Source organism: Canis lupus, chromosome 6, assembly GCF_011100685.1.
Source record: "Canis lupus familiaris isolate Mischka breed German Shepherd chromosome 6, alternate assembly UU_Cfam_GSD_1.0, whole genome shotgun sequence".
Lineage (NCBI taxonomy): Eukaryota > Metazoa > Chordata > Mammalia > Carnivora > Canidae > Canis > Canis lupus.
Window position 1 is genome coordinate 6,178,083 of NC_049227.1, and position 24,375 is coordinate 6,202,457.

At 57.9% G+C, this 24,375-nt stretch overlaps 1 protein-coding gene and 1 long non-coding RNA gene across 4 annotated transcripts; one reads left to right on the top strand and one right to left on the bottom strand.

Annotated features, from left to right (window-relative positions):
- Positions 1 to 697: 697 nt before the first annotated feature.
- Positions 698 to 24,375, bottom strand: LIMK1 (LIM domain kinase 1). 2 transcript variants are annotated; one of them, XM_038539084.1, is made up of 16 exons: positions 24,270 to 24,375; positions 22,534 to 22,630; positions 15,439 to 15,577; positions 15,061 to 15,170; positions 13,671 to 13,877; positions 11,503 to 11,608; positions 11,220 to 11,386; positions 10,023 to 10,206; positions 9,096 to 9,182; positions 8,643 to 8,774; positions 7,262 to 7,321; positions 6,934 to 6,999; positions 5,359 to 5,515; positions 3,834 to 3,889; positions 3,425 to 3,582; positions 698 to 3,329 (listed from the first exon to the last, which is right to left on the bottom strand). In XM_038539084.1, exons 1-16 carry the CDS (start codon positions 24,322 to 24,324, stop codon positions 3,167 to 3,169), a joined length of 1,944 nt encoding a protein of 647 aa, XP_038395012.1. In that variant the 5' UTR covers positions 24,325 to 24,375; the 3' UTR covers positions 698 to 3,166. The 2 variants fall into 2 exon arrangements, with proteins under 2 accessions (XP_038395012.1, XP_038395013.1); XM_038539085.1 differs by lacking the exons at positions 22,534 to 22,630; positions 24,270 to 24,375 and adding an exon at positions 19,066 to 19,231.
- LOC111096192 lies at positions 3,647 to 6,359 on the top strand. 2 transcript variants are annotated; one of them, XR_005360532.1, is made up of 2 exons: positions 3,647 to 4,628; positions 5,129 to 6,359. It is a non-coding gene; the product is annotated as an uncharacterized LOC111096192 (long non-coding RNA). The 2 variants fall into 2 exon arrangements; XR_005360531.1 differs by having other exon boundaries at positions 3,653 to 4,628; positions 5,136 to 6,359.

Consider the following 24,375-nt stretch of genomic DNA (forward strand, 5'->3'; position numbering starts at 1 on the left):
TCCCCTCCCACTTTCTGTGATGCTGTTGTTGGACCGCTGAAAACTACATTTCCCAGGCTTCCCTGGCAGCCGGTTTCCTGTTAAGGTTGGCCTGCTAATAGGGGCCACCTGGGGGAGACCTGGAAGTGCAAAAAGGGAAGGGACTTTCTTGTGCCCTCCTGCACAGTCAGCAGGGGCAGATTTTTGGCTCCAGCACTACCATTTCTGCACCCACCTTCTTAGAAATTCCAGCATCAACTGCTTAGGATCCAACCCTCCTGCCAACACACATCAAAGATCCAAGCACTGCAGAGGCATCTGGGTGGCTCAGTCGGTTAAGCGTTAGGCTTGATTTTGGCTTAGGTCATGATCGCAGGATGGTGAAATCGAGCCCTGAGTCATGCTCTGCACTGGGTGTGAACATGCTTAAGATTCTCTCTCCTTCTGCCCCTCCTCTGCTTGTGTGCTCTCCAATCCCTCCCCCCAAAAACACCTTTATTTCTTAAAAGTTCATTTATTTTTAAATATTTATATTTATTTTTGAGAGAGAAAGAGAGAGAGAGAACAAGCAGGGGAGTGGCAGAGGGAGAAGCAGACTCCCCACTGAGCAGGGAGCCCAACATGGGACTCGATCCCAGGAATCATGACCTGAGCTGAAGGCAGATGCCCAACCGACTGAGCCACTCACTCACCCTAAAACTTTATTTTTTTTAAAGATTATTTATTTGAGAGAAAGCATGAGTGGGGTGGGCGAGAGAGAGAAGCAGACTCTCTGCTAAGTAGGGAGATTGACACATGGGCTCGATCCCAGACTCTGGGATCGTGACCCGAGCCAAAGGCAGATGCTTAACTGACTGAGCCACCCAGGTGCCCCTCAAAAACAAACAACCCCACTTTAAAAATCCAAGCTTTGGTCTCATAGGGCTCCTTCCTCCAAGGTCCTAGCCAGCTTCCAAGATGACCTCGTGATCCCTTCTGGTACAGGTATGCTTGGCCTTGGGTAGCCTGCTCTTACACTGAATCTAGGTTGGCCTGTGTGACCACTGGAATATGGTGGAAGTAATGCTGTGACTTCTGAGACCAGGTCATAAAAGGCTCGGGAGCTTCTGCTTGGCTCTTTTGGGATGCTCACTCTAGAGGATGCAGCAGGGATGCTCAAAGAGCCTGGTGGAGAGGCCCTGACAGGGACTGAGGCCTCTGGTCAGCAGCCAGCCATGTGAGGGAGACACATACAAAAGTCCTTGGAAATGGACTCTCCAGCTGGTCATATCCTCAAAGGACTGCAGCCCAGACAGTATGTGACCAAAACCTCAGGAGGGACCCCGGACCAAAGTCACCCACCCTACCTCAGGAGAGACGCTGGACCAAAGTCACCCACCGTACCTCAGGAGAGCACCGGACCAAAGTCCCCCACCCTACCTCAGGAGAGACCTGGACCAAAGTCATGCACCCTACCTCAGGAGAGACCCTGAACCAGGGTCACCCACCCTACCTCAGGAGAGCCCTTGACCAAAACCACTCACCCAAGCTGCTCCCAAATTGACAGACTTAAGCCATAAGCAACCACTATTTTTTTAAGCCACCAAACTTAAGGGGTGATTTGATATGCCAACACCAGATAGCTAAAGTCACCCTCACTTTCCCTAAATGCCCCTGCTGGGGGGCAGTAACTCCTTCCTGAAATTCCCCATCTTTGGGTTGTCCCAGCGTCACTTTTTACCCCTCTGCTGTCCTTCAGCTACTATGTCAACAACTCCCTTGCATTTAATGCCCTCTATTTGAAATAACCAGTGCGATTTGTTTTCCTGACTGGACCTTACGGGAGAGGACATTATTATCACATGAGAGCAGTGCCTACCCTAGCATCTCCTCCTCCCCGCTCCCAAAGCTGCTCCCACCCGTATGGTCCCCACCTGCCCTCCACTCTCGTCTTCCCACCAGGCTTCTAGTCACAAAGGGCCACTCTCGTTCCGGGCTCCTTGCGCCCCAGACATATATGGCAACCGGGATCCTGGTTGGGGAGTATGAAATTTATTTTATTGTTCTGTGTCTAGGTTTTCTTCCTTAGACATCATGATTCCTGGATGGAGGCGGACATGTCCCACGCTCCCTGACCCGCAGTCCCACGGGCCTGTTTAGATTGTTTTCCAGGCTCAAAGTGCACTGAGGAGGCTTCACAGTTTTAATACTTCCTAGATGCTCAACTGAGGCAAAGTGACAAAATGGCCCCCCCACCCCCGCCCGCCAGAAAAATAAAGCCCCAAGCCCTCTGACAGCAGCTGCTGCAGCCGTATGAAAAAATAATACAAATTCTTCTCAAAAAATAGATTACACAGAAAGAACCCAGAGGACAGAGGGCCACGGGGAGGGGCGGCCTGGGGAGAAGCCCGGGAGGGGCACTGAGATGGACTTTGGGGATTGGGATGCTGGTGGACACCTGCCTCGTCCGCTCTGCCCAGCGTCCCTCTGTGGCTCCTCCCGGCAGCTCTGATCCAGGGATCCGGATCCCCTCTCCCCCAGCAGACCCTCCCTTCACCCTGAGGCCTGGTACCTGCTTCTCACTAAAGTGGCTTCGAGAAAGAAATGAAGAGACCCAAAGCAAGAGAGGCCTGCGGCTTAGCTACTGGAACTCCCACCCTCCAGAGGCAGACCTCTCTGTTTGGGGGTTTGGGTAACTATCAATACCTGCTACTACAGAGACACCACCCCCCGGGGGGGGGGGTGACGCACCCCAGAATGCAGCCTCTCCCTCATTTGGTGCCCTCCTACGAACTCAGCCCTGACCGGTCCACTCTGAGGCTGTCTACTGGCCTGGCCTCAGAGAAGCCACAGACGGGGAGTGTGCGCAGGACAGCTGGGGGCAGCGGGGTGGAGGATGGGGCAGGACTCACACGGGCCCTCCAGCTCATGCAAGGAGAAGCGAGAGGGGGTGGCCCCACCAAGACAGGTAAGGCAGGGTGAGGTGACGGTGTGTGTGCAGCCAGGCCAGCTCTGGGGCCAGGGGCAGAGATGGGGCAGGGGCCACGGCCCACAGGCTAAGAGAAGGCAAGTCAGGGCCCGGTGCTAGGGAGGAGTCTGGGTGCCTGCTGCCCAGCTGGGGGCTCCACGCCCGGGCCACGACCTGTAGGAGTGTGGTACAGGGTGGGTCCTCCAGAGGTGGGCACGGGGGCAGCCGAGTGGGCTGGGCTCAGTCGGGGACCTCGGGGTGAGCGGGCAGTCCGCTCTCGCCTCGCCGGTAGGTCTCCCAGAAGCTCCTGTCCAGTTCTTCCAGCTGCAGGCCCAGTGGCAGGTGGCTGGCCAAGTGCATGCGGAGGGTCTCCAGCCACTGCTCCAGCTTCATAAAGGAGGGCCTGGGGTGACAGGCGGATGGGATGGTGGGTTCTGCTCCGCTGGAGACTGGCCCCACCCCTAGGGCTGCTGCAGGTGGAGCGCCGACTGCACTTACCTCTTCTCGGGGTCCAGATCACAGCAGCGCACAGTTATGGGGAAAAAGCTCGGAGGGCAGTTTGGAGGGCAGTAACGGTCCAGGAAGCCCCGCACATTGAGGCCAAAGTCCATGGTGCGGGGCAGGTAGTCGGGGTCCGCATTCACCCGCCCAATGATCTGTCCAGCACAAGGCCCAGAAGTGACCCAGGGTGGCGGGGGCTGGGGGTGGGTCTCAGGGGCTGGGCGCTACCCAGGCAGGTTTAAGAGCAAGTCACACTTGGTCTGGTACCGCCTGAGCACCACACCCCCTGGGGGTACAGGTTGCTGTGGGCAGCCCCATTCCAAGGAGCTCCCCTCTCCACCCCTCGGGGCTGGGGCCCCTGCAGACTTCCAGCCTGCAGCCAACTGCCACCCATCCCTGGACCTACCTCGCACAGGACGATTCCAAAGGAAAACACATCCACCTTCTCATCGTAGCTGCGGCCTGGATGAAGAGATCAGCTGTCAGCAGGTGAGGCTGGATCAGGAGGCAGAGGCCACCGACCTCCGTGGGACCGAGGCTTAGGCTCTGCCCACCACCCCCACCAGGTCTGAGCAAACCTTTGAGAGGTAAGGATGAGAGCTCTGGGCAGGGGGCGGTTCCAGGCCCAGCTTGGCCACTGACCAGCTGTGTGACTCTAGGCAAGTCATGGACCACATGGTGGCCCTGGAAAGCATCCGTGTCAAACCCCTGGGATGTGTGAAAATTACTTTATTGGAAAAAAGGTCTTTGCAGATATCATTAAGGATCTCGAGATGAGATAATCCTGGATTATCTAGACGGGCTCTAAGCACCACTGCAAGTGTCCTAAGAGAGAGTGAGGAGGAAGAGACACAGGATTGGCAGTGGCCCCATGCCTGGGAATGCCAGGACAGCCACTAGGAGCTAGAAGCAGCAAGGGTTCTCCCCTACAATTCCTGGAAGAAGCATGGCTCTCCTGGACTTCAGACTTCTGGATTCCAGAACTATGAGAGAATACGTTTCTATGGTTTTAAAGCACCTGGTTTGTGGCAATCTGTTGACAGCAGCGCCATGGACTGACACAGACTCCCTGAGCCTCATGCTCTTCAGCTGTGAAATGGGGAGACTGCAGGACGTTAAACACGACCAGGACATCTAGTCTCACGTAGCAGATTCCAACTGGTTTACACACTGTAGCTGATCCTCACGGCCCCCCTGAGAGGTAGGGAGTTAGCGCCATTTTGCAGGTTAAGTCATTGGGGTGAGAGGCGGGTGGCTATGTTAAAACTCCGGTTGGGGCTGGCGCCGAGATGCCCCTGGCTCCACCTGCCCTGACCCTGTGTGTGCTCAGCCCCTACCCAGGCAGGGGCCCTACAGTCCACGGTGTGGGCATCTGGGGGTCACCGTGTGATGGGCCTAATGAAAAAGAAATGGAGTGGGAGAGAGGACCCTGGGTGGTCCAGGCTGTCCACCACCTGCTCCCTGGGCCCCGTGAAGGCACTGCCTGGCATGGGACGTGATGGTGTGATTACGTTCAGGATCTGAACATGGGCAGAGGATGATACAACCACAGAGGTCCTAATGAGAGGGGGGCAGGCATGGAAGGAGACCTGATGATAGACACAGATGTCAGAGAGGGTGCCAGGGTCCTCGCCTTTGTTGAAGGAAGGGGCCTTGGGCCAAGGACTGTAGGCTACAAACGAAATGGGTTCTCCCTTTGAGCTTCCAGAAGGAACTTGGCCCAGCCAACACCTGACTTCAGGCCGGTGAGACGGACGCTGTACTCCCCACTCCTACTAGAACTAGATGGTAATTTGTTTTTTTAAGCCAAGTGGGTGGTGATATGTTACAGCTGATGGGAGACGGACGAGTCACAGGACCCAAGGAGGGTGCGGAGCGGAGGAGGTGGAGGCCAGGGATGGGGGCCCCTGCAGCCCTGCCGGCCCACTCACCATTGATCATCTCAGGCGCCATCCAGTATGGGTTGCCCACTACCGTGTATCGCTTCTTGCGATCTGACTTCTTGATGCTTCGAAGGCCTCCGGGCTGTGTCTTCTCTTCCACCATGAGCCGTGCCAGCCCAAAGTCAGCCACCACCACGTTCTTGTTCTGTGGAGACAAGAAAGCAGGGGCCACATTGAGACAGGCTCCTGGTGCCACCTGCCCACTCCACTCCTCATCAGATGCTCAACGGATGCCCTCTGTTGTGGGGTGGAAACTGGGATAGGCCACCCTCTCCTCACCCCTGGCACACCACCCTGGCTCAGCCCTGCAGTGACACCCATCGCCAGCAGGAGCAGCCTGACAGGCTCCTCGGAGGAGGGAGACAGGGGATCCAGCCTCGCCCACCTCTCTGTGCTCACAGCCCACTGCTCTCTGAAGCCTACGTGCCCCCACAGCCTCCTGGAAGTTCCCATCAACCCTGCCAACTCTACAGTGACCAACTCATTGCTTCCTGAATGTCATACTGATTGGCCTTTGCATGTGCTTTTCCTATCACCTCAAACACTTCTTGTACTGATTTCATTTGGCAAACGCCTGCCTGGAGAACTTCTTCATCCAGGACTGGATCTCAACCTGCCTGTAGTGTGATGAATAGTCTCCTCCTCCAAATTCACGTCCGAGAATCTCGAAGTGACTGTATTTGGAGACAGGATTTTGCAGATGCTACCAGTTAAGATGAGGTTATACGAGATCAGGGTGGGTCCTAAATCCAGTGCCTGATGTCTTTATAAGAAGAGGATGCACAGACACACGGAGTGAAGACTCAGGCACAGGCTGGAATCATGTGGCTGCTGGCCAAGGAACGCCAAGGAGCGCTGGCGCCTCCAGAAGCTGAGAGAGAAGCACGGGACAGATTCTCCCTCTGAGCCTCTAAGAGCCAACCTTATCAACACCTTGGTTTGGGACTTTCTGTTTCCTAAACCCTCCGAATACATTTCAATTGTTCCAAGCCATCCAGCCCATGGTTCTTTGTGATGGCAGCCCCCAAGAAACTAGTGCACCCCCTCTCCAGCTGGGCACCGTCAGCCACCCCCTCCCTTCGCTGCCTCCTGCAGACAGCCTATGGTCCCCTCCATCCCCACCCTTCAAACCCTGGGCTCCCTGCCCCCCCTTAGTTCTCCACTTCAGTATGCCCCCCTCCAGGGCCTCTTTCAGAAGCCGGCCTTGTCCATGCCAGCCCATGTGCTCAGGCCCTCCTCCAGGCCTGCGGTTGTTGTTGCCTGTTGTCGTGTGGCGTAGGCCTGGCCACTCTGCCCCCGGGTCTGGCAAGGCAGGGCACATGAGCCTGAGCCATTACAGATGACCCATCACTTTCTCCTTCATCCGTTTATCAGAGTCTCCTAACAACCTGGGGTGCTGACGGCTCAGAGGGCTGGAGCCACGATCCAAGCCTGCCTCCCGGAGCTGCTTCCGCTCGGGCCAGAAGAGGCCTGGAAGCGGCCAGCCAGATCCCTGTCCCAGAAAGGCCAGGGGTGTAGGGCGGGGCTCCCGCGCTCTCTCCCTCTTGGTCCCAGGCTGCTCACCTCTCGGACCAGGCAGTTGTGTGAGTTCAGGTCCCGGTGGATAATGTTCATGGAGTGGAGGTAAGCCTGGGGGCAGGGAGCATGAGGTCAGGGGGCAGCTGTGCTGAGGCACCCCCCCACCCCACCCCAGGGCTTCCACCTCCCCTCCTGCCCCAAGCTGGTGAGTGAGGCGTACTCTTCCCACCCCCACCTGATCCCCTCTGCTCTTTACCAGAGCTTCCCCATGGCTTCTGTCTCTAACTTCCTTGTAAAGTTTTAGGTTAGTGGGACAGAATCTTTTTATAAGTGGGGTCAGATCGCCCAGCCCACGGTCCCGAAGCCCACTTACCATCCCTGAAGCGATATCCTTGGCAAAGCTCACCCTCTGAGTCCACGGGTACTGGCTGTCCTGGGGGAGTGGGGAGAGAAGGGCCAACGGAGGCCGTGATGGCAGAATGGTTGGGGGGAGAGAGACGCCAAGGGAGCAAGTGTCCCAGAGAATCCAATGACCCCCCCATTCTCTTTTGTACCTCCACCTGTCCGCAACTAAGGGGTGGGGGTGAAGAGCTCAAAGATATCATTTTCCGGGATGCCTGGGTGGCTCAGTCGTTGAGCGTCTGCCTTTGGCTCAGAGTCCCGGATCGGGCTCCCCCCAGGGAGCCCTCTACCTCTCTCTACCTCTCTACCTGTGTCTCTACCTCTCTCTCTCTCTCTTTCATGAATAAATAAATTAAATCTTTTTAAAAAGGTATCATTTTCCACTATGTGATTTCAGACACAAGGTGGGGGATACTGCTGTGCAACTCCCGATCCAGCTCTTTGGAGGAAAAAAACCTCTATCTTCAACACAATCCCAATCTTTCAGATTTTTAGAAAATCTGAACCTACTTTTGTGTATCTCTGTAGGCAGAGATAGATGGGCCCAATGAGATCACCTGTAGGGAGGGCACCAGCGAGTAGGGCTCTGGCCTCAACTCATCTGGGGAGACACCTGGTTCTCTCACCCCACCCACGCAGAGACCTCCACTGGGCAGGTGGGGACAGCAGAGTGCTGCTACAGATCCAGAGCGTGGTGAGGAAGCCCAGGTGGGTGTAGCCCGCCATTCCCAAACTGCACTCAACCACAGAATCCTTTCTGAGAAATTGCACCTGTTAGGAGCCTGCTGGGGCTGCAGCCTGGGGGTGGTGGTGAGGAATCTGGGGTGCACAAGGGGAACGCTGAGATGCGGCACCATCCGAGAGCACCAGAGTGCTATAAGCTCCTCCTCAAATACTTCCTCGGTTTGGATTTGCAATTTTTATCTGAACCCTTAAAGAGAGTTCGGAATTGTACAGAACACAGTAAATAGTAAGAAGGCCCACTTACTAGTAAAAAGAGGTAATAAAGGTGCCTTTCCTGAGCTCTTGTGCCCTGTGGCAGGCAAGTCTGAGTCTGGCAGCTCTGGGCCAGGGCAGGGCCAGGCAGTAGGTTCCCAGGACGGCCACCCTGAAATAACCTGTGTGTCTCCAACCTCGGCGAAGTGGGGACCCTCTCTGGACCTGAGCTTTAGCTGGGAGTTGATGGCTCCCTGTTGGGCTCAGAATCAGGGTTTGGAGAGCCTTGGAGACCAGAGGCAAACCCCACTGAGGGGCTGAGGAAGCCTGGAGGGCAGCTGCCTGTCCTGGGCCCCTGGTGCTAGAGGCGGGCATGGGAGGGGAGGGGAGAGGTGGGGGACTGGGTTGGCACTCACCATACTCTTGATGATGTCCCGGAGGGTACCCCCCTTGATGTACTCTGTGATGAAGTTGAGCCTCTTGTCCTTGTAGAGCACTCCGATGAACTTGAGCACGTTAGGGTGCTCCAGGCATCTCATGACCTTTACCTGGTGGGGGTGCACACAGGCCAGGCCTGGGGCTGTGCCCGAGCCTCCTCCTCCCTGTGCTGCCCTGTGCCCTCCTCCCGGGGCACCAGGGGCCCAGCCACCTCACAGGTGGGAGTCCCTGCCCGTCAGATCACGGTGCCTGTCTGCTTGGGTTGTGCCCCCCACTCCAGCTTCCCCTCCCCCAGCCGGGGGACACCCTCCAGCGAGTTACTTTCTCTCCCTCCAGCATGTGGCTGGAGCGACCCATCCTCCCGGAAGCCTGGCCACCCCCTCAGCGGAGAGGTCTGGTGAGGTGGCGGCGTGGCAGTTCTGCTCACTGACCTCCTTGAGGAACGTCCTCTGGGTCTCTTCATCAAACCGGATCAGTTCCTTCATCACCATCACTTCGCCTGTCTCCCGGTGTGTCACCTGTGTGGGGACACCGAGGCACGGAGACTTGGTACTGACAGAGTTGCTCTTTGCCCGCCTGGCAGGCGGCCCCAGCCCTACCCCAGAACTGCCGGGGGACAAGGAGGCACATGGCTTGTAGGTCTCCACAGGCCTTTCAGGTGATGTCCCCAGCCCCCATGGGGCAGGACTTATCAGCTCCCTCATACGTGAGGAAATGGGGCCTCGGGAGGCTTCCTGACAGCACCCAAGGTCACCCAGCAGGAGGAGGGATGGCTGGGGCTCAGGTGACCACCTGACCCAGAGGCCAGCTCTTTCCTCTGCTCCGCTGAGTGGTCTCCTGGAAACCCAAAGGCGGTTCCACCAGGGACTCCCCTGCCCTGGGAAGGGGACCAGGAACAGGGCCTGATGGGTGCCTTCTGTATAATCCTGAGCCTTCCAGCCTGGACACAGCCAGGTAACATTAGAGCCAAGGAAGGGCTCAATGTTAGTGTAGGGAGTCTGTGAAGGGGGTGCGCAGTGTAAGGGCCATGGAGGGTTGGCTTCAGGCTCAGGGCACGGCCCCGGGGAAGGAGCCTTCTGGGCCATCCTGGGCTGCCTTCCCACCCACCTTCCAACTACATCCTCCACATAAAGTTCTGGGTCTCTCTGTAGTAGGTTCCCTCCCCCTAACCAGCTTAGGGAAGCCCAGGTGGAGGAGAGTAGGGGCCAGGGAGTCTGGAAGCCCAGTGCTCCTTCCACTGTGGGTTCGGGTTCCTGGAAGCAGGCAGGACTGATGGGTCTCCCCTAGACTGTCCCCTCCCCCGTACTCCCACCCCGCTCCCACTTCTCCCCCCACCCCTGCCCAGGCCCATCCTGTACCTTGATGGCCTGGCCGAAGCAGCCTTTGCCCAACACCTCCCCATGGATGAGATCCGATGGCCGGAAGATGCGGTGCGGCCGGCAGACCACACGGAGGGATTCAGAGCGACCCAGGTCCTTGCGCTGGGAGGCTGGGGAGCTTAGTGAGCCAGCACCCGGAGACCTGTCAATGCTGTAGCTCCTCCTGGGGAGACACACACGGTGCTCAGTGTCATAGGTGGCAGGTGGGCACCAGGCTTCAGCTCTGACCCCTTCCTCCTGCCTGCCACGCTCCCATCCACAGTTCATGTACAAGCAGCACCCCTACCCCAGTCCAGGAGAGGGTGGCACAGGGCAGCTCTCCTGGGAAGCCATAAGCCCCATCCTGATGCCAATGACCGTAGCCCCGTCCTAGGCCTGCTATCCTGCGGGTGCCCTCTGTAGGACCGTCTATCCTCGGTCTTCTCTGCCTGGTGACCCTAGGTCAGAAGCTTTATCTCCCAGGACTTGGGTGCCTTGGCCCCAGGGTGTGGTCCTGTCCAGGATGCCTGTAACCCTGCTATGTAGGTGGCTCCACAGGACAGCTCGAGCTCCAGACAAATGCACAGGAGGGGGAAATATAGGCCTTTGGCACCACTGTTTCTTAGACTAAAAGTGGTTTCTCCAGAGGGTATCCCCGCAAAATTCTTCACCAGGAGTCCTGAGCAGGCCTGTGGTTAAGTGGAGTGAGGACCAGGCTGGCTCTGGGTCTCTTCCATGTGCTCCCCCCACTTCAGAGGGTCTGGGGCCCCTGGCACCTCCTTCTGGACCCCTGCCATGGCCTGTGAGCCATCTCTGGCCTTGAGCACCCTTGTGCACAGGGGACCAGAGTGCTCTCTGAAACACATCTCTTTGCCACAACAGCCTTTAGGGGACCCGCCACTCCCCAAAGACATTCCATGCTCCCATGTCCTGAGCTACCTGCTGGCTGCTCCTTGGAGCCAGGGCGCTGGTCCATTCTAGAAGTGCCATATAAACCCCAGCGAGGGGAGCTCAGTCCCCTACTTTCCCCCGTCTCGTGACCCTTCCCCTTTCTTAGCCCTCTGCAACCTTTGCTGCCTGCTTCTTTGCAGGGCTGACTCCCCCACCAGACTGAGACCTCCTTGAGGGCAGCGAGCAGGTCCCAAAGCCCTGAAGCCCAATGCCAATGAAAGTAAATACGACAAGGGGCTGACTTACAGGACAGGCTTCTGCCGGGAAGAGGTGCCCACCTCCCCACTGGGAGTGGGGGTTGGGGAGCCCAGGGGGCTGAGCTCAGGCCCTGGCCCATGACCCGGGGTGTCATGGGGGTCATGCTCAAGAGTTAGCTGGAGCAGGCGGCTGGTTTCCTGGATCAGCAGATCAATCTGGGGAGAGCAGGAGTGTGGACAGGTGAGTCCAAGGTGGCGGAGAGGGAGGTGGGGGAGGAGTCAGGCATGAAAGCACCACCTCTAATCCCCGCTTGCCAGGCTGGGACCCGTACCTCATCCAGGGGCACGTTCCGGATGGGTGTGCCATTGATTTCGAGGATCCGGTCTCCCACGTGGATGGAATTCTTCACATCTGGGCTCATGCAGCCTGGGTCCACTCTGTGGGGACAGAGTAGTGATCAAACCCCTGCCTGCCTGTCCACTGGAGCCCTGACAGGAACCAAGGCCACGGGAATCAAATCGGGGTGAGGCAGCAAATTAATCCTATTTTGCATGATTGACAGACAACAACTGTATAGAGTCTGGAGTTCTGGATTGGTGAGGAGGAATTCTGTAATCGATTACTGATGTATGCTGTGGGTGGCAAACCAGAGGGAAAGAAGTACTTGCTACTCTATACAGGATGCTCAGGGGCTCCCCTTCAACAGAGTGCTGTGTCTGCCATGAGGACAGACAGACAGCTTTCCAACTGTCTATGTTCCAGGCAGACAAGCGTCACGAGATGGGCCCTAAGAGGGTCTGAATCCACTGAATTCCTGGTTCCCAAACTTGCCCTGATAAGGCCAAGGCTTCCACTCCTCCAGAGTGAGCAGGATGGGGCTGGCTGCCCACTCCGAGCCACATGATGACACCCACAATCTAACTCATGGAGTGGCCAATTTGTCAAATTTACTTGCTTCTTTTAACTCTTTGGTTACTGTGTTTTCATTTTGTCTTCATGAAAGCTTTTTAAGGAATGTTTACTTTGCCTTTGCCCTGAGATGGGGAAGGGGTGAGAGGTGGAAGAGAAAAGAGACTGGGGCCTTTAAGAAAAAGGTTCATGAGGGGCTGCCTGGGGAGGCTCAGGTCATGATCCCAGGTCCTGGGGTCGAGTCCCACATTGGGCTCCCTGCTCAGCAGGAAACCTGCTTTTCCCTCTCCCTCTGCCCCCATCCTGGCTCGTGCTTTCTCTCTGTGTCAAATAAATAAATATTAAAACAACAACAACAACAAACAAACCAGTAAATCTGGTCAGCAGTCTTTGGGCAGGCTGGGCTGCTTCTCTAAGGGGCACAGTCTATGCCGAAATTGCTGGGAAAGTAGATGCTGGCTGGTGAGAACCCTCATCCGGTGAGGGACGCAGGAGAGGAGGTGCCATCGGCTTTTCCGTTTCTAAAAGTCTGCCTGGTTTTGAGACCAGCTGGTCTGGGAGTTCCCCATCTCTCTCACCAGTCTGTGTGCCTGCTTGTGTATATGAGGCACCTGCTGCCCTGGCTGATGCTCAAGTTGGGGGAGCAGAGGCAGGGTCAAGGCCAGACGCATCCTTCCCCAGCATCACTCCCCTCCCGACCAGAGGGCCCCACCACAGTGCCGGGACCTGACAGCCATGTGAGAAGTGTTCACTGGATCCAATGGAAGCTGGCACTTGACTCCCAGGCCCGCTCAGGAGGACATTTAAAACTACTTTACTCAAGGAATAGATCAAGGCCTAAGAGAACTCTTAGAAGGCTCCAAGGTGCCCAACTCCCTCAATGTAGAGACAAAGACCCTAAAGCCCAGAAAGGACAAGGGGCTGCTCAGCATCACATAGCATGCTGGCGACAGGAGCTGGCTCCTTAATCTGCATTTCTTCTCATATTTAAAACCTTTTCTACATCCTTTAGAATCTTCATTAGGCATGACCTACTCATACTAAATGTTGGTTTTGTATGCCTTAACATGTTTTTATTTCTCTGCATTTCTTGAAGGGTATTTTCATCAAGGATAGAATCCTAGGTTGATGGTGTTTTGCTCAGTGCATCAAATATATTATTCTGCTGCTTTCTAGCTTCCATGGTTTCTGTTGAGAAACCAGCTGCATGCCCCCCTGAAAGTAACTGATCTCTTTTCTATGGCCACTTTTTTTTTTTTTTTTTTGAGAGAGAGAGAGGAAAAAAGAGAAAGAGAGCAAGAGAGCACGTAAGCATGCTCCAGGCAGACAAGTGGGAAAGTGGAAAGTGGCAGAGGGAGAGGGAGAAGCAAGCTCCCCGCTGAGCAGGCAGCCTGACGTGGGGCTCGATCCCAGGACCCCGGGATCATGACCTGAGCTGAAGGCAGATGCTCAACCAGTTGGGCCATCCAGGTGTCCCAGAGCTGGGTTCTCTATCTGCGCCCAAAGGCTCACCCAGCCCTAGTGTCAGCCGCCCACCCAGAGCACCCACGGCCACAGCCAGACAGGCTGCCGCCTTGGCCAGCCACTCACCCCTGGACGCGGACGGTGTGGGAGTGCTCTGTGCTGCAGCCTGGCGGGCCGTGGGCGGGGTCAATGGAGACCGACAGGCCACGTTTGCCATGAGGTGAGGCGGGGATGGATACTAGGGTAACTGTGTGGGGCAGGCGGGAGCCGGGGGAGTCAGGCAGGACCTGCTCGATGGCGGGGGTCACCACAGTCTGGTAGTAGCAGTGCCCGCTGCAAGGGCCGCGGGTGGCAGAGACCCAAAGAGGGGGAAGAAAAGAGTGTCAGGGCAGTTGCCAGCATCACTACTACCCCCATCTCCCGGCCCCAGGCTCCTCTCTCCCCCCCACTTCCCCTTACAGCACTCCCACCCCTCCACCCAAATCCCACCCCACCCCCTGCAAAACCCACCCCTTCCATGGCAGGAGGATCGCAGCTGCCTGATGGTCCTGGAGCAGCAACTGAGTGTGCCCGGCCCAGGCCTTGCCCCTCGCCAAAGCTCAGTCATTCTGGGCTTGTCCACTCCCATTATGCTATAAACTGGCCAGGACAAGGCCAGTGACTAAATCCAGTTCAGGAGGAAGTCATTAAAAGCCCATTTGGGACTGTGCCATGCCGCCTGGGAATCCAGCTTTATCAGCACTGTATAATAAAGAATTTGCCTGGTCTTTGTTCTGGGAAAGTAGCTCTAAATCCTTGGAATCCGAGTGTCCCTCAGACCATACCTGAGCTTGTGTGAACCGAGGACTCAGGATGGGGGCTGGCTGCGGGCAAGGCCAACTATGTGACTGGGGGGGTGCCTGTGACCCAGTCCGACCTTGGAGGCGGTGGGGGTGGGGCCAGGAGTGGCTAGAAAATAAGTTCAATCGTGCACCCAATGAATCAATCAATGATGCCTATATGATGAAACCCCAATAAAAACTCTGGTGATGCCAGGATGGCTGGGGGTGTCACATGCTCCGATTGTGTGGGGGAAAATGTGTGGAAGCTCTACACTGGGGATCCTCCCAGACTTGACCACTCTCAGTGTCACTACAGTTGGCTGGCCCTCGTACGAAGGGATATGTAGGCTTTATAAAACCCCCGTAATCCTAAGTATAGGGCTTTCCTGAGTTCTTGGAGTCATTTAGTGAATTATCAAGCTTGAGGTGTTGTGGGAACCCCCGAACTTGGGGTTGCTGTCCGACGTGAGGGCAGTCCTGTTGGGGACTCGGCCTAAGTTTGCAGGGTCTGTGCCAGAACCGCACCTCAGTGACATGGAAGAGCAGGCATCTGACGCATTCTCACTGTGATTCCTGGGTCTCTTCTCAGTGACCACTTCACTGTCCTTCTATTAACAACTGCCCCACCCAGGAAGGGGAAGAACCCTGGTGTGGAAGGTGGGACCCCAGGCTTGGAGGGGACCAGGGGCGCTCACCAGTACAGCTTGGAGTGCTCCACCAGCGTGTAGGTGTCTCCGTCACCGATGAAGGTTCCGCACGTGAGGCAGATGAAGCACTCGGGGTGGTATTTCAGCTCCCCAGCCACCTGGCAGGAGGGTGGCAGGGATGATCCTTCAGCCCCCACAGCTCCTCCCCATGGCCTTCTCTCAGAAGGGCAGCCCCAAACCAACTCTGGGGGCCTGGCTGGCCAGCTCTAGAAGGCTGGTTCTATGCATAGACAGACCAACGGGCTCAGAAGGCAGGGGGACTCAGAGACAGAAAAAAGGAACAGAAGAGAACCAGAGGAGGGAAACCCATGAGGATGCACGAGTGCCAGCAGCGGCTGTGGGGTGTGAGTGGGGTGGGGCGCTCACCATGACCAGCCCCTTGGTGATGTGCTCCGAGCACCCGTGGCAGGCCTCTCCATAGCGGGCCCAGTAGTCCCTCTTGCAGAAGAGCTGTCCATCCTTCTCGTAGTATTGGTGTGAGAGGGAGGCACTGCATTCACAACACCTGGGTGGGAAAGGCCCAGGGACTCAATCTGGCCCAGCCCCCCACAGCTGGGGGGGGGGGGCTCTGGAAGAATCAGAAAAAGGTTTGCCTCCCCCCCCCCCTTGGGCAGAAGAAGCCTTTGCTGGGGCTCAGGATTTAGCTGCAGTCTACAGGGGCCTCTACAGGGGCCTCGCTGCAGTCTACAGGGGCCTCTGGAAGAATCAGAAAATGTTTGCCCCCCCCCCACACCCCTTGGTCAGAAGAAGCCTTTGCTGGGGCCCAGGGTTTAGCAGGTGGAGTCAGGGATGGCTTCCACCTCCCTCAGCCCCTCAGCTGGAAGCCTTTGTGCAGTGCACAGCCTGTACAACCACCCACCACAGTTCTGCACCCAGAGCACCAGATCATCTGGCCAATTCCATCAGTCCCAGGGTGAGAGATGCTCTTCATATCTTGTCATACAAGGAAGATGGGCCAGAGAAGGGAAATGACCTATTCTTGCTCACAAGTCTGGTGTAAGGTGGAGATGGGAACCTGGGCACCCAGGACTCAGGTGGGGCTGGTGCCGATGGCAGTGATCCTGCAGAGCTATGAAGAGACCTACCAAATGCTGGTCCCTACTTAACTCACACAGGCCGCCCTGAGGCAGATGAACTCTGGAGGCTCCGATGTGCCCAAGGTCATGTGATGGGCATCACAGAGTACAGCAAAACTACTCCCTGTTCCACTATGATATAAGGCAGGAATCTGGCTCAGCAGACATCAACCAGGATCAATGAAGACAGATCTCCTTGTTTCCTAGACCTCATCCAGCCCTTGGGGGCCACAGCCCCAAGAAGGGGGCTTGGCCAGCCTTGCTAACTCCAGCTCAATCAGGGCCCCAGTGCCTGCACCTTCCCTCAGAAGAGCCGTCAGTCACACCATACACAGAACACTCAGATGTGCAGTGATCAAGGCCAGGGCCCCCGCCCCATCAGGAGGGGCTACAGTAGAGGCCTGGCTGGGGGGAAATGATGCACCCGCTCCCACAGGCCAGGAGCTAGACCTACATGCTTGGCTCCCTTCCACCCACGAGTGAGTTGGATGGGGACCAGGAGCTCAGCTAAGTCAGATGAGCAAATGCAGAAATGCATGATGGCCAGAGAGCCGGCAGGGCTTTGAAGAGCCTGACTGAGGGTCCTGGGTGCATAGGTTCATCTGAGCTAGAGTAGTGAGCAGAGGATGTGCTCAGCTCTGCTGTTGTTTGAGCACAAGGTCATGTGGGGACAGACCAGGGTACCAGGCTCAGAGCTCACGCCCAGTAGGGAAATGATCCAACAGAGAGGAGGGTAGGAAAGACTGAGGCCTGAGTAAGACTGCCTGGGGCCCAGGCAGCCAGGGAACCCTCAACCTCTGCAGCCAGCACATGGTCTCACACTAACTGTACTCACTGATGCTCTTTAGGAACTGGGGATAGGGATGCCTGGGTGGCTCAGCAGTTGAGCATCTGCCTTTGGCCTAAGGCATGATCCTGGAGTCCCAGGACGGAGTCCCACATCAGGCTCCCTGCATGGAGCCTGCTTCTCCCTCTGCCTGCGTCTCTGCCTTTGTGTCTCTCATGAATAAATGAAATCTTAAAAAAAAAAAAAGAAAAAGAAAAAAAAGGAACTGGGGATGAAGGGGAAGGAGAGGATGGCAGCCAGGAGTGTTGGTGGGACACTGTCCCTTTAAGAGGATCCAGACAGTTCCCCCATTGTCTGGGAGCCTGAGGGGAGGGGCCGCTGGGGGCTGGGGGGAGAAGGCACCGAATGCTAGGGCTCCGAAGCACGAGGTGGGGTGCATCGTGGAAGGGGGGTCTGATAAGCTCCCCAGAGGAGAGGTGGGAGTGGGGGAGGGAGGGCCTCGGGAGACCGCGGTGGGACGCAGGGGCAGGCAGCGGAAGCAACACTGGCCTGGAGCCATGACGTCATGCGCAGCCCTTCCTCGCCCGCCCCCGCCCTGCCCCGCCCGGGGCGCCCTTAGGGGGCGTGCACCTCACTGCTGCGTGTGTGCGGCGGGCCAGGACGTGGGGGATCCCGAAACGGACGCCCCGGGCGGGGGCGGGGGCGGGGGCGGGGGCGGGGGCTCTAACCTTTCCGGAAGGTGCTCAGCAGAGGAGCCGGCTCCGCACAGAGGCGGTCGCGGTGCCCTGACCTTGCGGAGGCTCCTCCGCCTGCGCCCCCGGGCACCAGTGAGTGATTCACTCTGCCCTTCCACGACTAGACAGACGCTCATCGCTCATCGCTCATCGGGTCACAGCAATGTCCCCGCAGAAGTCTCCCCCGGCTCCTGGCTGCAGGGCTGCAGGGCTGCAGGAAGCGGCCCCGCCTGGCTCTGGGTGGGTGGGCTGGTGGGGGCTCCAGAGCAGCTGCCTTCCTCTCGGGAGAGAATGCTCGACTCCAGCCTGCAAACTCCTATCCCTTCACTCCCGCACAAACATTCCTCACCGCAGCAGCCCCGGAGAACCCCGCGCTGACTCACCCCAGGGCTGGGTAAGCGTAGTCGGCTCCCTGGTCACCACTTCCTTGAAGCCTACTCAGTCACCTGGCGGGGGTGCTCCCACACACCGTCTGCAACACCCCCGCGCGGTCGGCACCGCCAGCCTTTTGTTGGCTGCACCAGTCTCTGCCACCAACCCTCAGGCTCTCTGAGGTCCCATGCCAGGCATCCGCAAATGCTAGACCCCAGGGAGAATGTAAGTGTTCCCGCTAAACCTGGAACAGGTCCCACCCCTAGCATCCCAGGATGGCCCCAGGGCACTCCCGCTGGGCCTGCCTCTCACACTGGGGATCTAGCCCAGGCCCACAGAGCAGCTTGGTTCTGGCACTCAGGGCTTCGGTGTACCTGTGTGTGTGGAAGGCACTCAGGAGCCCTGGCGCTGTCCATCCCTTCACCCCAAGCTCATATCCAGTCTCAGGCCAGGGGAGGAAGGTGAGGCAGGCAGGCCTGACTCTTAGGGGTGCCCCACGCATGCTGCTGCCCCCCAGCAGGAGCACCAGGCACTGAGGGTGCTGGGAGATGGCCCAGGGCCAGACCAAGGAACCGCTGGAGGACGGTCTGTCTGCCCCAATCTGGGCACCCGTCCTGTCCTGGAGAGCAGGCAACCACAGAGCCAGGCTCCGGCAGCAGAGGAGGATCCTGGGGAGGGCAGGGAGATGCTGCACTGGAGGGCAGTGACAAGCTCTGCAGTGACCGGTCCGTGCTCCCAGGGATGCCCTGTGTGCTCCCAGGGATGCCCTCACCCAGGGCCACATCCCTGGATACCAGGAGTGAAGAAAGAGCAACTAGAAGACCAGAGGGTCAAAAGTCTCAGCAGCAGTCAGCCTGCTGCTTCCCCCAATGGTGACCAAGGAGTTTCAGTTCTCCTGCCCAGCAGTCTAGTCCCAGGTAGGTCTGCCTCCCATCCAGTCCCCTCCAGCCCCCTGGGGAGCCCTCACACCAGGGGTCCTGCCTGAGATCTGGGACAGGTGGGGAGGGAGGGGCTCTGCACTCACTTGGCTTCTCTGAGGAAGCGGCTTCTCCTCAGGGCCAGCATCTTTTGCAGCATGGGGCAGCGCAGGAGTGCAATCAGCCAGACCAGCCAGTGGCTTCCCCATCCTACTCCAGGCCCTCAGGATTGGAGGCTGCAGAGGGTGGGGCTAGCGTGGCCACAGAGCAGGGGAGGAGGCTGCAGCCATGGGTGAGGAGGACTTAGTGTAGGGCCACAACAGGAAGCAGTTGGGGGGCCTCCTCCCTGGGCGCACTCTGGGGCGGGCAGGGAAGCAGGAAGGTGGTGGCCTGCACTCTCCCCCAGCCGTCAGCCCTGCACACCTGAGAAAGCGCCCTCCAGGCCCCTGGGCCTCTGATTGGACAAAGGCATCAGAGGCTGGGGACTCTCTGGGGACAGAACAAGCTCCGAAGCAGCTGCTTCTTCCGGTGCCGCTCCCACAGGAACAGAGGTTGACTTCCAGGACAGTCTGTCGTCCTCGCCTGAGAGGTCCCCCAGATGGGGGAAGGGGGGGCTGCTTCCCAGGGCCCAGGCTCTGAGCCCTGTGCCAGCTCCACGCTCACCCCTCCTCGCCCGGGGCCAGCCCACCTGGCCTCTGGGGAGATGTCACCAGAGCTACAGTGGCCCTCGGGTTTGTGCGCGGCTGGCTTAAGGGAAGGAACCTCCCACACACAGCTTTGCTGGAACAGAGCAAAGCTTGGACCACTGGGCCTGGCCATGACCGGGAAGGATAGCTAGAACCGGGGAAGGATCCCTGCAGTGATGGTGACCCCCAGTGCTGGTGCCAGAGGCACGCCCTTGTGCTTTTACAAGGCTCTTACTGCAAGGACTTTGGGGCCTGGGGGCTGGTGCCAGCCCCGTGTCACGTCAGGGCACTTGAGAGGCTCCTAGGGACAAAGAAAGTAAAGAGTCCAGAGCCTGGTGGCCATGGGGGTTGGGCAGGCAGGGATTCCTCTGACTTGGGGGTAAGGGCACTGTTGGCCTTGCTCACATTTAGGGGCTCCTGGGAGAACCACACACCACTGGGTCAGGAGCACTTGTGGAAGCTAGAATGTGGATGCCTGGAAGCCCTCTCTCATTGAAGGAGCCTTCCCTGAACCCCCATCACACTCAGGATGGCAGCACATCCTCCTCCCTACTGCCTTGACCTGGGGCCCTCCTCCTCTCTGGGCTGTGGGCTGCGGGGCAGGGACCCCTTCAAAGCTAGGTTAGTATATCCTGCCTACCCCCTGCTTCCCTGCTGTGGCTTCTGTGGCTGCATTCCTGGCCCTCCCCCATGTCTCCCCAGATTTTACCTCCCTCTGCATCCTCAGCACAGGGGTCCCCAAAGTTCTTCCCAATTCCTCTCAGGCCCCATCCTGAATCCCGCCCACCATCTCAGCACACTGCCCCAGTGTCCCCAAGTGAGCTGCCTCTCCCGCCTCCCCATGTCTGAGGGGTCTCAGACCACCTCACCAGCTCTGGGCCGGGCACAGCTACCCGGGATGGCTCGCTGCACTGCAAGTCAATGTGGTTGGGCACAGCTCATCATCAACCCGATCCCCAACTCCAAGAGAGCCGAAGGACGACCATCCTCCCCAGCACCCAGGGCAAAAGCCCAGACGGCTGCAAGATGCTGCTCGGCTGCAGATGCTGCTCGAGCTATCCTGCACCCCTCACCTCTTGACCTCTGCGAGGACTTGGAGCGAGGCCAACACAGGCTCCAGCCCTAGCTCTAGCCTGTGCAAATGGCACAACTAGTGGTACCTCACAGGGTTATGGAGAGGACTTAATGAAATACAGTTGGCCCTTGAACAACGCAGGAGTTGGGGCACCGACCTCCGCACAATCCCAAATCCACGTGTAACTTTCAGTTCCCCAAACTTAACTTCTCACGGCCTCCTGTTGACTGGAAACCTTCCCCGTAACATGAACAGTCAACTAACACACGGTGTACATGATACTTCGTACCCACTGTATTCTTATGGTAAACTGAGCTACAGAAAACGTTATTAAGAAAATCGTAAAGAAGAGAAAAGACGTTTACAGTATCGTGCTGTAGAAAACCTGCAGTAGACTGGTGCAGTTCAAACCTGTGTTATTCAGGGTCAAGGGTAATGTTCAGAGCGCCCAGTAAACAGTGGCTAATGTGACTACTAGCCAGTATTGTCCCCTCTTCTCCATTTGTAGTCACTGTCCTAGGTCAGGCCTTATGAGCTCAGATCCCTGACTACTGTGACAATCCCTTCCCTGCCAAGTCACCACCATCTGCCCACTGGGTTGGTGTTTTTCAATAGCACTTCCACCCACGTTCCTCCCCTGCTTGCTGCGAACCCTCAGCTGACTCCCTGCTGCCCTTGGAAGGTCCTTATCTTGGCCTTAGCGCCTTTTCACAAATTAATCCCAACCTTGCCTCCTCTGTTTGCTCTTTTCCAACCAAATGAGCTACTCCCATTTCTGTCTCTGTGCGGATGGTTTTCTCTGCCTACCCAGAGCACTCTTCCTCCCTGAAGGCCTTGGAAACTCCTGATTGGGAGCCCCGGGGCCTGGCACCTGCCTCTCTTCTGGCCTCACCAACCAGGGTGGACGCTGTGTGCTCACTTCACTCGCTGGCTATGTGACTCTGCTCAAGAGCATTAACCTCGTCCCCATGAATGACGACAACGCGATATCAAACCAGACAGAGTCCTAGGAGGGTGCCTGGCTCTTACTAAATTGCAGAAAATGTTGGACGTTGTTCCGAAAGACAAAAAAACCAACCTGTCAGAGGTTCCCACTGCCTAAAGTAAACCCCTTTAGCTGGTAATCAATGCCTTCCCACCTCAACTCTGCTGTTTGCTGACTGGCCCCGGCCTGGTCACCACCCCTTAGCACCTGCCAGGCCCACTGCCTGCAATTTCTTCCCGCCACACTTTTCCATGTGGAAAAATCTCACGTCTCTGAGACCCCGGTTCTGGTTATTGCTAACTTGAAGGCTGTGCCCTGCACCTGCCTCTCAGGATGGTCCTGCTGGGTTGCTGGGCCACCTTTGGGTCCGATGTGCATGACCACACCCCTGACCCCACTCTCTTATGCTTGGAGTTGGTTTCTGGAAGAAGGGGCTGGTCTGACTGGGCTGTGCATGTTCACAACCAGCCTGGCGCCTGGGCTGTATCCCCCTTCCTTCTCTGGAGCATGAGGACCCAGAAGGCAGAGGCACATGGCCTTCCAGTGCCTCCCCCTGCCTAGGAGCCGGTAAACTCAGTGATACTGGTGCAAATGCAGGTCTCTCCCTTCCTCTCCTTAGAGCTCTAGAATGACAAAACCAAAGGCCTTTGGGGACCTTCTTATCCAAATGCATCATTTTAGAGATGGGGAAACGGGGGCCAAGGACTTGCTGGAAGTCACAAGCAGAGATGGCAGAAGGAAGAGCCAGGTCTCCCAGACTGCTGACCCAGCCTCTTGTCTCTGGCAGGCCTTGCTTGGGGGCACCCCGACCCCGGCCAGCCTGCCCTACCTGAAGCAGTCTGCGTGCCAGTCAGCATTCAGGGCCTGGAGGTACTGGCCATCATAGATCCTCTGGCCGCAGCTCGCACACATGGGCAACTCACTTCCTGCAAGGAAGACAGGGAGTCAGGAATCATTCTTCGGAGGCGCCGTCTGTTGCAGGCCCAGCCTGCCCTGCCCACCCCATGTAGACCTGTACATCCTCGTGCATATACAGGCAGCACCCAGGCACTGCGCCTAGCAAAAGAAGAAAGCACACAGGTCTGAGAGCCTTGCTGAGATCTTGCCTAAGGCACTAAGCCTCTGTGGGCCTTGGTTTCCCTGTCTGTAAACGGAAGAGGAGGATCAGAAGATGTCCACTCTCCAACAACAGCATTCTTCTGCTTCAACTCCTGTCTGGCAAGGTCAATAGGGAGAAAGAAAGTGGCAGAACTTAGAGATAAGGAAGCAGGTGACACTCTTGTAACAGCCCCTTTCTTCCCCTGCCTGTCCAGGAAGAGGAGCTTTGAAAGGGCAAGGACTGGACAGGGCTGGGCTGGTGTATCTAGGGCTGAAGACCCCAAAGGAGCAGAAAGGCAGGAAGCCCAGAGGTGCTGGCCTCATCTCAATCTCGGCTCTGCCTTGGCCTAGGAGGGCCTGGGGAATGCAGAGCTGGGCACTTCCAGACACCTGCTCTGGGGATGCCTGGCACCTCCTCAAGCCAGCCACTAGGCATGCTTAGTCATTCTAGGGGCCTGGTATCCTCAGAGCTGGGTGGGCCCTGGAGGATCCCCCAAACCTGTTCCTTCCCGTTGTATAGATGGGGAGACTGAGTCCTGGAGAGGGTAAGGCTTGCCTGGTCACACAGTTAGGCTCCCAGGTCACAGCCTGGCCCTCCACGACGACGCAAGGACCTAAGGTAGGGGTGACAGTGAGATGGGCACTTGCCCCAAGCAGGCCTTCAGGGGCCTGGGGGAGGGCTGGCAGGAGCCCTAGGGAAGAGCAGGCCTGGAGGGGCTGGCGGAAACCGGACCTGCACTGGACCAGGTGAGCCTCTGTCACGGCTGCCAGGGAACCTAGGGAAGGCAACCCCATGGAGGGAGTCCTGGGGGTCTTCATACCCTTAACTGTCCTGCAACCCAATCCTTAGGCCCCAGGAAGGGGAAAGGAGGGGAAGAGGAGACTAAGCTGAGAGTCAGCCTCCCAGCCAAGACTGATGGCAGGCACTAGGTTTGGTGCAGGGAGAGGGGGTAGGGGCCCCAGCATACTGCCGACGGTTCCCTGGAGGAGGCTTCTCTCTGCTCTGCCCATCAGGGCCTCCAACCATCAGTACCGAGGGGCAACCACCCAGTCCCCGATCGTAAAGTGGGTAAACTGAGGCCTGGCACGTAGCACCTGACTCAAGGTCACGGAGCTGGGCAGAGAGCTCGGAACCAGGGCTGCGGCTTCCCCAGCACCTCTTTCTTCCCGGCCGGCTTAGAGACAGGATAAGGGGGCCCCAGTGCGAGCCCCGGGTGGGCCGAGCACGCGGAGGGGGGCCGGGGCCGGCCGGGGCGGGCGGGGACGAAAGGGAGGAGGGGCCACGGCCCGGGAGGGGGAAACCGAGGGGGAGCGCGTCAGGGAGGGGCCTGCGGGCTCGGGAAGGGCGAGCTCATCCCCAGGGAGGCAGGGGCGCGGCCTCGCGGCAGACCCGGCCCCCTCGCGTGCACCCGCTCCCCCGCGGCCCCGGCGCGACGCCCCCGCCCGCCCGGCCCGCGCCCCGCGCACCTTCTTCTCCCATACGTTCTTCCCTCCAGGTGCAACAAAGTAGCGTCAACCTCATGCACTCGGCGGGGGGCGGGGCCGGCGGGCTGGGGCTGGGGCTGGGGCTGGG

Bases quoted from the DNA above. Each gene is read 5' to 3' on its own strand.
- LIMK1 (XM_038539084.1), bottom strand. From the start codon at position 24,324: ATGAGGTTGACGCTACTTTGTTGCACCTGGAGGGAAGAACGTATGGGA. The intron at 11,609-13,670 runs GTGAGTGGCTGG...CTGTCCCCACAG, and splicing joins CACACCGTCCGCGTCCAGGG to AGTGGACCCAGGCTGCATGA. The intron at 5,516-6,933 runs GTGAGCAGCCTG...TTGTCTCCACAG, and splicing joins ACAACTGCCTGGTCCGAGAG to AACAAGAACGTGGTGGTGGC.